General features: G+C 31.7%; 1 protein-coding gene across 2 annotated transcripts in view; it reads left to right on the top strand.

Annotated features, from left to right (window-relative positions):
* STRN (striatin) overlaps positions 1 to 16,040 on the top strand; it is an 80,512-nt gene that overhangs the window by 37,641 nt on the left and 26,831 nt on the right. For both annotated transcript variants that reach the window (XM_039887415.1, XM_039887416.1), the window contains exons 4-8: positions 3,671 to 3,749; positions 6,020 to 6,187; positions 7,962 to 8,097; positions 11,957 to 12,092; positions 15,622 to 15,732. In XM_039887415.1, the coding sequence (XP_039743349.1) occupies positions 3,671 to 3,749; positions 6,020 to 6,187; positions 7,962 to 8,097; positions 11,957 to 12,092; positions 15,622 to 15,732 (630 nt within the window). The remainder of the gene's footprint in view (positions 1 to 3,670; positions 3,750 to 6,019; positions 6,188 to 7,961; positions 8,098 to 11,956; positions 12,093 to 15,621; positions 15,733 to 16,040) is intronic.

Genomic DNA, 16,040 nt, shown 5'->3' on the forward strand with positions numbered 1-16,040 from the left:
TGCCTTTTAATTGAGATGTTTGGACCATTTACATTTAATGTGACTATTAATATGGTTAGATCTAAAGGTACCACCTTGCTGTTTGTTCAATCTGTTCTTTGCTTCCTTTTCTTCGTTTTCAGATTTCTTTTGAATTAATCTGGTGTTTTTTATGATTTCATTTTATCTCTTTTCCTGACTTATTAGCTATAACTCTTGTATTTTAGTGATTGCTTTAGGGTTTATAACTTATTACCATCTGTCTTTAAGTGGTAATATACCGCTCATGGGTAGCATGAGACACTTAAAATGGTATACTTCCATCTGTCCTCTCTGTCTTTGTGCAGTTGTTTTCATTTATTTTACTTCTATGTAATAAAACACACACTACATTATTTTTTTTTGTTTCAACAGTCAATTCTCTTTTAAAGAGATTTGAATACTATAAAAAATATATATTTCCTGTGCTCATCATTTCTTTGTGTGGATCCATATTTTGTGGTATCATTTTTCTTCTACCTTATTAGAGACTTTCTTTAATGTTACCTTGTAATATGGGCTGCTAATAATGAATTCTTTCAACTTTTATGTATCTTGAACAGGTCTTTATTTTGCTCACTTGCATTGTTTCTGCTGATATATCTTCTGTCATCCTTATTGTAGTTCTTTTGCATAGAATATGACCTTTTTCTCTACTTTTAAGATTTTTATCTTTAGCACTGATTTTAAACCATTTTATTATGATATGCTTTGGTGCTTCACCCCATTGTTTCTTGTGCTGGGGATTTGTTGAGTTTCTTAGATCTATGGATTTCTAGTTTTTATGGAATTTGTTATTTTTCAGCCATTGTTTCTTCAGATATTGTTTTATTCCTCCTGCCTGTGCTATGATCTTGAAATTCCATCAAGGCAGTAAGCTGGAATAATTATAGGGCTCACCTGTTTGCTTCCCTTCTCTCAGGGATCAGTGTCCTTTGTTGTGTGATGTCCAGTACCTTAACCATTGTTTCATCTATTTTGTTTTATAGTTGTTTCAAACAGGGGAGTAAATTGAGTCCCTGTTACTCCAACTTGACTTGATGTGCCAGTCAAATACTTTCAATATTACCAAGACATAAACTCTTACCCACTTTAAAATCCTCACTTTTATATAATATCACTTTTTGAACTTTATAAGGTAAGAATGAATCTGATAGTTGATGACTACTTACTAACCTTTGAGAGCCTATTGAGAGAACTGTGAGGTTAGCCTAGATAAGGAAGTGTGGGGAAATCAAGTTCACATGCACAAGAGTTTTTTTTTTTTCTTTTTTTCTTTAAACCTTAGACTTTTTCTTTTTTGTAAATGTCAAATGTTACCCAGGAGTCAGATTTTTATCTCAATATAAGAATACACATCAGGGGGATTGTTTTAAAAACTATATAAATGTCAATCTAACCAATGTACTGTACACTTGAAACTAATTTTTAAAAAAGTGCACTTTTTAAAAGAGCTTGAGGATGCATTTTTACTTGATTTGGCTTAATTTGTCTTTTATTAAGGTATAAATTACATACAGTAAATTCACCTTTTTATTGTATTTTTATTGTTTTTACAAACATATACAATCTGTTACTACGACCCTTTGTAGTCAACCCCTCCTTCTCTAATCCACTGGCAACCACTAATCTGTTTTCTATTTCTATAGTTTTACCTTTTCCAGAAAGTCATATAGATTCCAGAATCATATAGAAAGAATGTAGGCTTTTGCTTCTAGCTTCTTTCACTTGACATAATGCATTTGAAATTCATACATGTTGGTGTGTATCAATAGTTCATTCCTTATAACACACTTTGGCAACATTACTAGCTGCCAAAGTAGGCAAGGGCAGTTGAGGATGATATAGAAAGGATTTAGTCCTATTCTGATGGGAAATTAGATGACTTCAGAAGTTTTTTCATGGGGAGAAAGTGGTGTAGGGTTAAAGAAGTACAAATTAGTAGTTGATAGGTGGTCACGGGGACAGGGAGCATGGCATAGGAAATGCAGTCCACTGTAATATAATGGCTATGTGTAGAGCCAGAGGAGAGAAAGAGCAATCAAGGAGATCGTATCCTAAACTATATAAATGTCTAACCAATGTACTACAAACGGAAACCACAATAACAACAAAAAACAACCCTTCCCAACTTTCTCCTCCTCCTCTGTAAAAAAACATTCCTTTCCTTTGTTGGACTGGCCTATGGCCTTTGCTATAGCTTACCTGTCTTGACTTGCAATTCTTTGCTGTTTCCAAATAAACCCATTTTTGCTGGTTAAAAGAAAAAAGTTTTTTCACACCTGGAATTTTTAGTTTTTTGAAATGTCCGTGTAAATGTTCTTAACTTGGCAAGTACAAGTTACTCACTTGACGTAAGAAGGGGATATATTGGAACATACTATGTTACATATACAGTTCCGAAATTTGTGGGTCAATGGAAACAAGATGTATTATTTTTTCCTTAGTATTGGGACCTTTGTTTTTGCTTTTACAAAAAAGGGAAAAAAAAAAAAGTATACCCTCTGAAGTCATCCCAAAGTAATTTTCCTTCTTGAGTTAACATAATCCTCTTATCTCTCTTCCCAGCCCCCATATACTCCACTGCTGTTTCTTTGGTATATCACAGATCTTGGCCTAGTTATTTTAGGAGAAAAATGAAAGAAAAAGCAAAGTTTAATTCTCACTTTTGTTTATGTATTTCTCTAATTTCTCATCATTGTAGCGATAGCATGTGGAGGAAAATACGTGAGCTCTGGAGTCACATAGGACTTCAACACTTGTAACTATTTCTAACTTAGACCTTAAAATTAACCTGTAAAGCTCCTATTTCTCATCTTTAAAATGAAGATAGTAAAAGTCACCTTTTGACTTTGTAAAGGGGTAATGTATATGTTTTTAACACAGCATCTGAAACACAGTAAATATGTAATAGCAAATAATCATAAAACAAATATTCCCAATCTTGTATCTCCACTTGAATCAAACTCTATAAAGACCACATTTTCTTATAGTTTAATCAAGGGCTGATGGAAAGTGTGAACTTTTTTGTATTTTTAAAGTAGAGCCATAAGTGTAGTTTGAAAAACTTTTTAATCCAGACTAAGAAGGTTCTTTTTATTTTACCACCTTTTTGAAAAGATTCACCAAATGGTGAATTTAAACCATTACAAGACCAGGAAATTTTCATTCAAAAAATGTCTTAAAAAGAATTCTCAAAATTTTTATTTAATAACTAGTAAAGGAAATAGATTTGGACTGAGATTATTTCTTATAGATTTACTCTTTAATCAAACTAGCTTTTTTTAACCATCATACTTCTAATTATTTTGTTCTAATTCTGATGTTGTGCTTCATAATACTTTTATTTGACTGTCATTCTGTGACTTGATTTCAGTAGGTCTTTGTCCTGACAGAAAATTCTCAGGCCGCTTAAAGATTCAGAAAATGTCTTTATTTTAGTTTTACAACTTTGAGGGGAATCCAGTAGCAGTAATGAATTTAGAGTTTATCACGGAATTTCACTTAAAAACAGAATTTACATTTTCCTAAAACATACCTTACAGAGTGGTTTTATATAATCTTACAAATTTTTCTTGGACATTTCTTATGAATCAAGATGCCATCTAATGTATATAACAAGTCAGTTTTATTATGTTTTAATGTTTTCTAGATGAAGGTAATGAAACAGAGGTGCAACCACAACAAAATAGTCAGTTAATGTGGAAACAAGGTCGACAGCTACTCAGACAGTAAGTAACCCATTGTTAAACTGAAGAGAAACATATATTTTCATTATATTATTTTTGTTTTATATTTTCAACTCAATAGAATAATTATATCTCTTATGTTATTTTACTGCTCCTGTGAAAAAGCTTAATTGAATTACTGTTCTTTTTTCATATTAAATACTTTTCTCCTGTGATAGAATTTTTTATTAAATGTTAATAAGAATTATCAAGAGTAAATTCTTCCCATAATAATAACTTCATCAAAAAGAGTACAATTTTAAGCTTCTAAATTTTATTATACACTTAAATTTATAGTTTAAAGAATTGTACAGTCTTAAATTACTCTTTTTTTTGCATCTTTTACACATGAATATACATGTTTTAATATTTCTAGTCAGTAGTTATATGTAATTTTTGTATGTTTTTAAACTTTCTATTTTAAATTGAAGAACTTCTTGAATTTCTCAGATTTGCAAATATTACACTAACGTATACTTTCTTCTATAAAATGTGTATTTGAGAATATAAAGAGGAAACAAAGCTGAGTTGAGGTTCAGATGTCAGATGATAGACTAGACTCACTCATCAGCTCAGTGCCTGGTCCTTGTGTGTCAGGTTTGAAACTGGTGTTCAGATTTGTGCCTCAGTAAAAAGATTTGGACTTTGAGGTCGCATGTGAGTAGTCTAAATCTATGATTTCCAAAGTGGATGCATGCCAGCCATTCCTTTAATTAATGGAAGAGAACATTAAAATGTCTCCTCATATCTATTTTTTATCTGCTCGAAGTTGGAAGAAAATGAGAGTTTACTAATATTTAGTAAGTGGATTTTCACTACTGCTCTCACTTTGGTCTTACATATGATTTAGGCATTTTTCTTTTATACATAAATAAGTATTTTTAAAGTACTGATCCTTTTTTTAATGAGAAATTTTTATGGTGAGCAATTTAAGAGATATTTTCAAAAACTGTAAAAAACTCAGTCTTCTCCTCAAAGTACCCTTTTATGATGGCTTTTGTCGATAAATGGGGAAGTAACAACTTATGTATGGAAAGTGCAGTTTTTGAAACAGTTGTTCGTAATGTGATTTTGTTGCCAGAGCAAAGTATATATCAAATATTACTTGTTAAAAATGGAAAAACATAATACCTTTGTATTAGTTTGCAAGAACAACTGAGTAAATTTAAGGAAGTTAGAAATTTATTATCTACATTGTAATCAAAACCTTTCTATAAATATTGGATAGAATTGAAAAATGAATATCTTGATAGGATGCACTATTCGACTTTGGTCACATATTTTTGTGAGATATCTCTTTGAGCTATAATAACTATTAATACTAGTCTTGAAATAAACTGACCTTAGACTGGTTATCTTGTCCACCTTTGTCTTCTTTTTCATCTCATAGACTTCATGCTTACTTATAAGTTAATGCCTAACATTTGTCTGTCATGTTTATTAATGATGATATTAATGACATTTGCCTTTTCCGTGTTCCTGCCCCTTCTACTTTTGATCTTTTTTGGTCTTCTCTGTTGTTAATAGATATTGAGTGCCTTCTGTATTGTATGTCTCTTTTAGGGGAAATAAAACTGAGGGTCAGGAGAATTAACACAGGGAGAGAGTGGCAGAAATGGACATTAGACCCAGTTCTAACCGTCAGTACAAAGTGTATTCTCTTTTTTCTTTGCTGCTGCCTCTCTGCAACACACACGCTCCCATGTACCCAAGCATCCCACATCCTACAATTGAATCGTGGTTGATTTTATTTTATGTTTTTTAGTTTCTCAGGATAGAAGCTTCCCTCTGTAGAAGTAACTCTTTGGAATATACTATCTTCTTTTATGTCATGGAGGAAACCATACATACAAGAAACATTTCTGGATTTATACAGTTGATCCCATGACACTTTACATCGGAAATGTGGTTATAATAATTACTATTAAAAAAAGTAGTTTAGTAGAAATGAGAGTGAATTTACTCCAACTCTGCCTAGAAGAAAAAAATGTACTATTAGATATATTAAGAAACAGCTTTTTCTTATGATAAGTATAATGAATGGTGTATTGTATAGTTTTTTGATTTTTCTCAGTGACCGTAGAGGCTGGTACTGCAGGAGACAGCTCCATCTGCAGCTGGAAGTTCATTTATTAGCGAGTCATACTAGAATAATACCATACTGTTAAGTCTTATACAGGCAATTAATTTAAAGAAATATTTTTATTTACATATTATGGTATAGAATACTTATTCCAAAATGACTGAATTGTAAGCATCCTCTTCCTATACAGGTATCTGCAGGAGGTGGGTTACACAGATACTATTCTAGATGTGAAATCTAAACGAGTGCGAGCTTTGTTGGGCTTTTCAAGTGATGTCACTGACAGAGAAGATGACAAAAATCAAGACTCAGTTATAAATGGCACAGAGGGTGAAGTTAAAGACACAGCAATGATTGGGTAAGTATTTTGTCTGGAAAGTGATTTAGCTATAGCTTTAGTTCTTATTAAATATTTTTGGTTTGTGGGTGATACTTATGAAACTTTCACTTTTTGATACTGCTACCAAATTATAATAAAGTTTAATAGAAATTTTAAATTTATTTGTAGAAGATAACAGAGGGATTAGAGTTATCCTTTAAGATTATTTTAAGAATATTTTTATTGAAAATATTTGCCTGAAATTTATGGATTTAATATAGATTTTAATATCTTAAAGTTCAGTCACTATTAGAACGTCATAAAAGATCTTATTATGGAAATCCAGTTCAAATCTGTAAGAATGATTTTTTATTCCTGGTGACCCAGAAATCATAGAAATACCTCAAATTTTTTAGAAGTAAACCTTTTCTTAGCCACTTCTGTTTAATAATGCTATAACTCATCATTCCTTTGAAAAATATCTATTTTTAAGTTATATATATTTTAATTGATAGAATAAATGTAAAAATTCAATGTCTGTTTGAAATATTTTGTTTTGCTTTTTGGATCACATACGATATAGTTAATATGTAATTGTGCTTAAAATGAACATGAATAGTTAAATGAGGAGATTCTTTATTGAAAAAAAATTTGTCAGGATTCTTGAATAAAAAGCCATAGAATTTGTGAAAGTCTAAATATGATTTACTTTATTTTAATGTATGTTTAGGCTGGAAAAATTGAACTCTATTTTCTTGTGACAGCAAAGTTTCTGGGACATAAACTAAAATTGTGAGATTTAAGTAGAGGTTCAAAAATATGACTTTTATAATGAGATGTCATTGGAGCCTTTTAAAATGTATTCGTTAACAATTAAAACTACATTAAATTGTTTTTATAAATATGAGATCTTTATAAAGATCTTAAGACCACTCCAATTGTCTTATGTTTTGGCCTTGACCTGTCTTTTGAATCTGACAGGAGCATTATGCTGAATCTGATTTATATAGAGATGGGTGGAAATAGAGTGGGGAAAAAAACCAAAAACATAGCTCTGAGCAGATTTGAAATTTATGATTTATCTGTTTTGAAAATTTTGTTCGTAGGTTTGGCTAAATTTTTTCATGAAAATGCCTTCTTAGATCTAAAGCATTTTTTAATGAACTGGTGAGAAATTATCCTGTTCTAGCCATTAGAAAATTGTTTACTAAATTTTTGTTTAAGAAACTAAATTCAAATCTTATATATTTGAAAAGTCAGTCATTTCCAAAAGTTTAATGGTTTATTCACCAGTAGGATCAGGTTTCGTAGTATTAGTTTGCTAATATATTGTGTTTAGTAACTTTATATGCACATTTTTTTCAACTTTTTAGCTATTCAGAAGCATAAGATTGTGTAAGAGAAAAATGACATATTTACTAGTTATTTTCTGAGTTATGGAAACGTGTCAGAGGAAGAGTTGCATAGAGAAAAGAATAGAGAAAATAGCAGATATAAAAAAATATTTTAAAAACGAAATATATGAAGGTTGACTTAGGATCAGAGTAATAATGAATCAAGAGAGGAATTGTTTATGTTAGATTACCATCAATCTAAGTAGATAGGATTGCAGAGTACTTTAAAAAATAACCACTTCTTATATTGCTTTTCCAGTTAAAATTCATGGAAATGTATGGATAAGAATCAGTGTAGTTCATAATATGATTTGGGGAATCATAGTTACAATATAAACAGAAGTTAGTGCAACATATGGATTAATTCTTATGCTGAATTTAAAAAATTAACTGAGCAAGATGTACATGTTTTAAACCAGAAAATCCGAGTTAACAGATTCTGCCTCTGTGCTGGATAATTTCAAATTCCTTGAAAGTGCAGCTGCAGATTTCAGTGATGAAGACGAAGACGATGACATTGATGGAAGAGAGAAAAGCATCATTGATACTTCAACGGTGAGTTTGGTAACTCAGATATAAATATTTTTAGAGACCATTATACACCCTTTAAAAATAATACATGTTCTTCAACCTAAACCCTTTAACTTTCTTTTTTTAATGTACTTGGGGAAATTTAATCTAAAAGTTTTTAGTATTGATTTCAAAATCAAGAATGTTTTTAGTATAGCAGCTCTCTGTTAAGGGCCTTGCTCTTTGACTTGTTAATTCATTAAACATGTCAACCTTTCTATAGAGCTGATGAATATGGTAAATGTGTTATAACAATGCAGTGTTATTGGTTGCTATAAGACAATAGAACTGACAGACCCATTATGGTGCCTAATGGTGACTGGCATCAACTTTAGTTGATGCGGTTTTGTTCTTGTCAAGGTTGCTTTGGTAGATAAGTTCTACAGACTTTCAGAACTTTCTCAGTACATTTCTTCAAACTTGTTTAGGGTTATTCTGTAGTTTTGTTTAGATCTTTATCAGTTTATTGACTTTCCCATGGTATTTTCTTGGAATGACGGATGTCTCTAAATTGCTTCTTCTCCTTTCTCTTCCATTCTCCATTCTATCTACTTCTACTTTCTTTTTTTCCTTCTCCCCCTTTTCTTCTTTTTTTCTTCTCCCCTTTTTCCCTCCTCCCTTCTCTACTTTTTTTTAAGAGACAAGGGCGTGCTTTGCTTTGTGTAGGAAAACATTCACATTTCCTCTTTCACTTTTAGTTAAGAAGAGAGAGGAGGAAAGTAAGGTAACATAAGGCAGACTGGACCAAAAGTCAAAAGCCTTGAGCTTAAGTCCTAGTTCTGTTGCTAATTATTTGTGCTTATTAATCCTTCAGGCTTAGTTTTTTAGTTTATAAAATGGAGATTATGATACACACCCATCTTATCCCTAGAGGATTTTGTGAGGAATAAATGAGACACTATATATGAAAATGATATGTTTTATAAAGTGCTTATATCTCTATAACATCTTTGTTCTTTATGCCCTATGCTTCCATCAGAGACTCTCAAATGATTACTTCCAGATTATTGTTTCCCTGGGCTACTGTTCAGTTGTATTTTGCTGATACAGCCTTGCCATGGATATTATTTCAACTTGAAGTAGTTGCCCCCATTTTTTTATTATCTAAACAAATAGTAATAGCATCTGTTTAATTTACTATAGTAAAAGAAAATGCCTGAACTTGCATTTTCTTTATCCTAACCGTTTGAAAATTTTGTGCTGCCTTGTGATATTGCATTGAGATGTTATTTTCCAGGCAAAATATTTTATTCATAGCTCAATAGTAAATAATAACTAGTTATGATGCTGTAAGTTTCTTTTTTAGTCATCGTATTAGTTCAGATATTTTCAAAATGGTTATTGTAACTATTAAGTATGGTCTCACTAGAAATTCCTAACTATAAACTTGTTTCTTTTTAAGTAATCAAATTCATAAATATCTTGTCTTCCAATTAGTGTGGATCATAGCAATTCTGTGACCAAGCAGTAAAGGGACAGCTAATGTAAAAATACTTAATTCCATTAAAACATTGGACTTAAAAATTCTCATAGTTTTTTAGGAAAAAATTATTGGTTTCTTTGTAGTAGTTTTGTGAATTTTTATGTTATGTTACATTAATTTTCACAGCTGCAATTAATAGCTGCACGCCAAAAGGCCTTTAAAAATCTAGTTCTATGTAGCAGAGAATAAGCATGACTTAGAAGATTTATTGTAGTGCTATATATAGAGAATCGCTGAAAATTATCCTATTAAAATGTTTAGTAGAACAAACAGCGTTTTTAAATGTTATGTATTTCTTTAATCAAAATATTTTACTAGATTCAACTAAGAAAATACAGAAATGTAAGGCTATGATATAGTATAGTGTCTTCGAAAGCCACCTGTTCCTTCTCCTTTTTTTGCTCTTTGCTCTCTGTTGGAATTTGATTGTTCTTTGGGTTACGTTCTGGATCATGTAAGGTTCCAGATACTTGTTCTGTATTTTCTCTGCACTTTTTGTCAGCCATAGAGAAGAATAAAGATTCTTTATCTACAGGATGTTGATGATGATCCCTCCAAATCATATTAGGTGTCCCCAAAGGGAGGGTAAAAGAAGGTGGATTAGGGTAAAAGAAGATGGATTAGGCACTGCATTTGTATGTGGAACTGTGACGATCAGGTGCTTCTGTTGGTATAATTCTTCAGAGACACTTTTCTACCTTAGTCTGGCTGCCCAGGGAAAATTAGACCAGATTATTAGCATATAATTTGTGAATACTTTTAAAAGAATACACCTACCTGTTCACAGTCTGTCAAACTCATCTTGCATTTTTGTTTAATAGATTTGCTAGATGTTAGATTGGGAAATAGTTAAACCAGTTATTCTAGCATCGTTAAAGAACCCTTTATTTCTCCCATTCAATTTTTTCTTTTACTTTTTTTTTTGCTTTTATTAGCATTTGTAAAATTTTAGTGTTTTTATTTAAAATTTTTTAAAAAATTTTCCATTACAGTTGGCATGCAATACTGTTTTAGTTTTAAGTGTACAACATGGCGATTAGTTAAGGCATATTAGATTTCATCTACTGTCCCAGCTTTCTTCTCTTCATGATGGCTTCCTGAAGTGCTGCACTGAGAAAGATTTCAGAGGCTGTATCTGGTCTTAAATGAAAAGTGCTGTGATTTATAAGTGATATCACTTATGTGCATGAGAACAAAGCCACACAAGTCAGCTAATTGTTATCTCTTAGTCTTATTTCTAGACTCTCTAGTCTGTGCCATTGATCTGTATGTTGCACCATTATAATTTTAAGCCACTCAAAATAGTCCAGTGATGAAGTTTCATCAGATCATACTGTTTCGATTTTGCATGAGATCATACTGTTTCGATTTTGCATGAAGTTTCATCAGATCATACTGTTTCATCAGATCGTACTGTTTCGATTTTGCATGCTGAAGTCTGGAGATGTTGAAATATTGAATCCATTTTATCAAAAGAAGCTACAAACCAGTTCTTCTAAATTCTTTGGGCGTCTAGTGGTGGAAGTGACAAAAAAGGAGATAATTCCTAAAGAGTATTGGCATATAGATCTCAAAAATTATCTCTGCGTTCATTAAGCTTAAGTTTTAGTCTTCCAATTGAATTTGTGATTCCAGAGCTATTCTTTTATATCTAAAAAAGAGACATAACAGCCCTTATCAGATTTGCTCTCAAATCTAAGTCAATTCTGACTCTGAAATACCAGTATTTTAGGAAAAATTTGAATACGTAGAGTTATTGGAGAAATTGATGCAAGGTTGAGACAGAAATAATAATGGAAATCCCCCAACAGAATACCTTCTAAGTCTTAAGACATGCATTACTGAATTTGTAGTTTTTGTGATTATAAGTTTTGTAAGGGAATAATGATGTAGTAGATTTAAAATTTGTCATGGTTATATTCTGAAAAACTCTTGCAGAGTTTTATGAAGTGCTCTTTCTTTGGTTAGATTAGCATGTCTGCACACTGCACAAACTGCATCCAAAAAAATGTAAGATTTGGTTGTGATTCTTATAATACAGTATGTTAGGAACATTTTTCACCTGTCTGTAATTTAAGTATATGTCTTATATTCTAGCGTTTTCAATATATGATTCCATTAGTTTATTTAAAACAACCAACCATCATTGAACAAAGTTTAGATTGCTACTTTTAAATGTATAATGTGTATTTTTTTAAAATGACATCTGTGTTTTCCGTGAATTTGAATTACAGTTATTTAACACAAGATATACTTTCTAAAGAAAACAATAATTGGGTTTTCTCATTCAATGGTAAAGGGATACCATCTCCTTTAAGTTAATCTCATAATATATTTTAATTTAGCATGTTTTTTCATTAGATTGTTAGGAAAAAAGCATTGCACGATAGCAGTGAAGATCGAGATACAAAAGAAGCTCTAAAGGAGTTTGACTTCTTGGGTACATCAGAGGAAGGAGACAATGAATCTAGAAGTGCAGGCGATGGAACAGACTGGGGTAAGGAAGGATACCGGATGCAACCAGAGATATTATGTAAATGAAAAGCAACTAATATTTTATCAGGAGGGCAACCTTGAAGAACCTTTTAAATATCTTATAATGTTGAAATGTTAAACATTCTCTGACCTTTTTACTACTGTCACCTTTTGTCCAGGGTGTGTGTGTGTGTGTGTGTGTGTGTGTGCTGTGTGTGTGTGTGTGTGTGTGTGTGTTTAAAGAAGGTTGTAAAACTAGTTAGACTTCATTTTTTAAAAATATAAGCAGTGCAATATAAAAATAATTTGACTTCATATATAGAATGTTCTCTGTTTTCTGTCCAGACAGTAGAACTTACAAATCTAGATTTTGTGTAACTTGAATATGGGAATGCAGTAGAGGATTTTAGACATCTCATTTCTGTCATCTTCTGTACAAAAAGAAGTATAAATTAAAAAATTGTAGTTATTCATGCTAGTCAGGTTTTGTTAGTTTCACAGTTTTCATCAGACATCAAATTTCTTTGTGTAAATTGTTCTAAATGAATTTAATATTTTAAACATCTAGCAGGAATTAATAACAGGTATTTTGGAATGAGAAAATTTTTTCTTGAGGTTAAAGAATTCAGGAACACAATTAGCTTACAGTCTCTATATTTTAAAGATAGGTAAGTTTGGAGAATCAGTAACTATCTTAATTTTTTCTTGCGGTTTCCTTAAGGCTTTTCCTTCAGGGATTCTGATGGTGCTAATACCACTTTCCTTTTTTTGTGGGAAATATTTGAAGAATTATTCGGGATAATAATGACTTGAAGTCATTGAAGAATAAATGGCTATTTAGTGACTGACTTTTTGTCAACAGAACAAAATTTGGAAACCAGGAGAAGTTAAAGCAAAATGAGTATTTTCTGTCGTATTCCCTAATGAGTTTATATATCAACTTATTCAGATATTTTAGGCAACAATTCTACCAATATTGGTAGATCCACTATGCTACAGTGAGGTCTTTCTTTGAGGCATCACACATCTGCATAAATAACACTTGGCCCTATTCATTGCCAGTCTTATTGTAAGGGAAATTGGGATTAATTTTTCTCCAAAGACAGCTGCACTGTCCCTTGTGTAACTTCCTTTGCTTTAAGATGTGAGTCGTGGCCCAGAGTATTATATGATACGTGTGTACATTTTAAACTAACCTGCTATGAAGTTACTGGAGAAAACATGAACAACTGTTCCCACATCTCAGGTATCTCACTCTTTAGTAGCGTATCGGATATTTTTATTTATGAGTATGAGTGAGTGAAATCTTTCAGTCAAATAGAGGTTTCTCTACCAGTAGTTTGACTTCATGCATCATGCATCTTAAGGATTTTATAATTCTAATTCAAAGCATTTCACTTTTAAGCACTTAATAAAGATAGATTGCAAATCCTGTGCAGTCGAATGGACATTTAACTCATTTTAAGTGCTTCTTTTGTCCCTCCCCGACCTCCCCAAAAAAGTGAATGTGCTTAGCTTAATCTCGTAAGTAAATATCTTCAGTGATTTTCTGTTGCTGTTTTTATTATGGATCTAGTTAAAATTATGATAATGCTAGATTATTTTTAAACTAAAGGCATCTTAGGATCCAAAAGCCACTCAGTTTAATTAATTAAGACCTGATTGGTGCAAATGAATAGTTTTGATTGTTAGATCTTTCTAGAAAAAAGAGACTATTTCTGCTATTGGTAGATTATAGTTAGGTCTATAAAAATATTGAGCTTTATTAAATTGTGTTTAATATATTCAGAGGCCTAATAAAGTTTTTTTAAACTATAGATTTTAACTTATTAAAAATAGATTACTGTTTATTCTGGTTCACTTAGGTTTATTCCAATCACACAGCAAGTACTGATCAAGTGCCTTCAATGTGCCAGGTGTTCTAGATGAAGATCCCTGTTGTCACTTCAGCCTACTAAGAGGGTAGAGGCAAGAAGCAATAAACATAATAAGTGATAGAGTATGTCAGAAGATGATAAATGCCATGGAAATAGAAAAAGCAGAATAGCATAAGGAGGATAGAAAGTACTAGGGATGGGAAGGGGTGGAGAGGACAGGTTACAATTTAAAATAGGGTGGTCATGGTAAGCCCCATTGAGAGGGTAACATTTGAGCAAAAGACTTGAAGTCAATGAGGGAGTTAGCCATATGGTTGGTATTGGGGGAAGGAGTGCTTGGCAAGAAGAAAGCTAAAGCAAATACCCTGAGATAGCAGTAGCCCTGGTATGCTTGAGAGATTCAAGGAAGTTAGAGTGGCTGAAGCAGAGTACTTCTAAGGGAAATGTAGTAAGAAGTGACTAAATCATGTAGACCACTGGTGAGATGGGGAACCACAGGAGGGATTTGAACAAAAGAGTGACATGATCTAACTTTTATTTTAAAGCATTACTCTAGCTGCCGTGTTGAGATTCTAGGGCAACCAGTATTGAGAATAGACTTAGTGGAGAGATGGGACAACTATTGCAGTAATTCTAGCAAGAGGCAGAGTGGTTAGAGAAGTGGATATGCTGAGCAGTAGTCAGATTCTGGATGTGTTTTGACAGTAGAGAAAACAGTATTTTTTGAAATATTTGTTGTTGCATGTGAAAGAAAGGGAGGTCTTTGGTTTGAGCAAAGGGAAGTGTGGAATTACCATCAAATAAAATGGGAAACCTAGTGGATGGAAACAGATTGGGGGAGGGAAATTGGGAATTTGGTTTTATAAGTTGAGTTTGAAATATTACTTAGACTTCCTAATGGAAATGTAGAGTGAGCAGTTGTATATATGAGTCTTGAGTTCAAGTGAAAGTTCTGAGCTAACACATAACACTATATAGTGTGTAAGTTATTTTATAGTAAGTTTAAAATATATAACATATTCTTTAAATATTCTTCTCTTGAAATAATGAAAATTAATGATTGAATTTTTTTCTACTAGAAGCTTGGTTTCCTGTTTAAAGAATTTATAAACTAACAAATCACTTAAATGGTTTTAAATTTTGAATGCTGGTTGATTGATAAGTTTATAAGTGCTCTTTGTAAGTCTTGTAAAATAAAAACTATCATTTGTTAATGAACACATGCAAAAAATATAAAATTTTTGAAATGAAAAGATCATTGAAAACTATTTTGTATAATCTTTTAATAATCTTTCATTATATAAATTTGTAAGGATTTTTTTTATGTGTGTGATTCAGTCATAATCAATTCAGAAAATGGGATGAAAACAAGGGGTTCTTGATTTTTAAAGAGTTTTAGCACTTAATTTACTAGAAGTCACTCAAATATTCCAAAGTTTTTTTTTTTATGTCTCTTTCAAGAGAAAATTAATGTTATTACCTAGGAAATTGAATTGATCACTGTTTCTTAGATACTGTATTTTGTGTGACAATTAAGGAATAAACAATAACTTTTTACAATTAGTGATACTAAGGAGAAAATGGTTATGTCATTCATGAACATAACAGTGAATTGACTTAGAGTGTTCAATATTTTATTGAAAAAGGCTGTTTCATTTGTTTCACTCTGTTTAGAAAAGGAAGACCAGTGTCTCATGCCTGAAGCTTGGAATGTGGACCAGGGAGTAATTACCAAACTCAAGGAGCAATACAAAAAGGAGAGAAAGGGGAAAAAGGGGGTGAAGAGTAAGTGGAAAACATTGTATCTGTAATTCATAAATCTTGCCTCGTTCATATACCCCAATTTTTTTTTCAATGTTTTCCTAAAACTACTTACTCTTTTTCTTTTCTGCTCCTGACCTCTTTCCTTTTCACCTGCTCTCAGGGGTTGAAATTAAATGGTTGGCTATTTAATTATGAACTTAAAACTATGCATGCAATTATGGAATCATAACATATCCCAGTAGTAAATCCAGAGCCTCATGAGAGTATGCGCCTATGTATTCAAACATAGTGATAATTTGATTTTTTAAAAATATATGTGCTTAATTACA

Source organism: Pteropus medius, unplaced genomic scaffold (assembly GCF_902729225.1).
Source record: "Pteropus medius unplaced genomic scaffold, Ma_sr-lr_union100, whole genome shotgun sequence".
Classification (NCBI taxonomy): Eukaryota; Metazoa; Chordata; class Mammalia; order Chiroptera; family Pteropodidae; genus Pteropus; species Pteropus medius.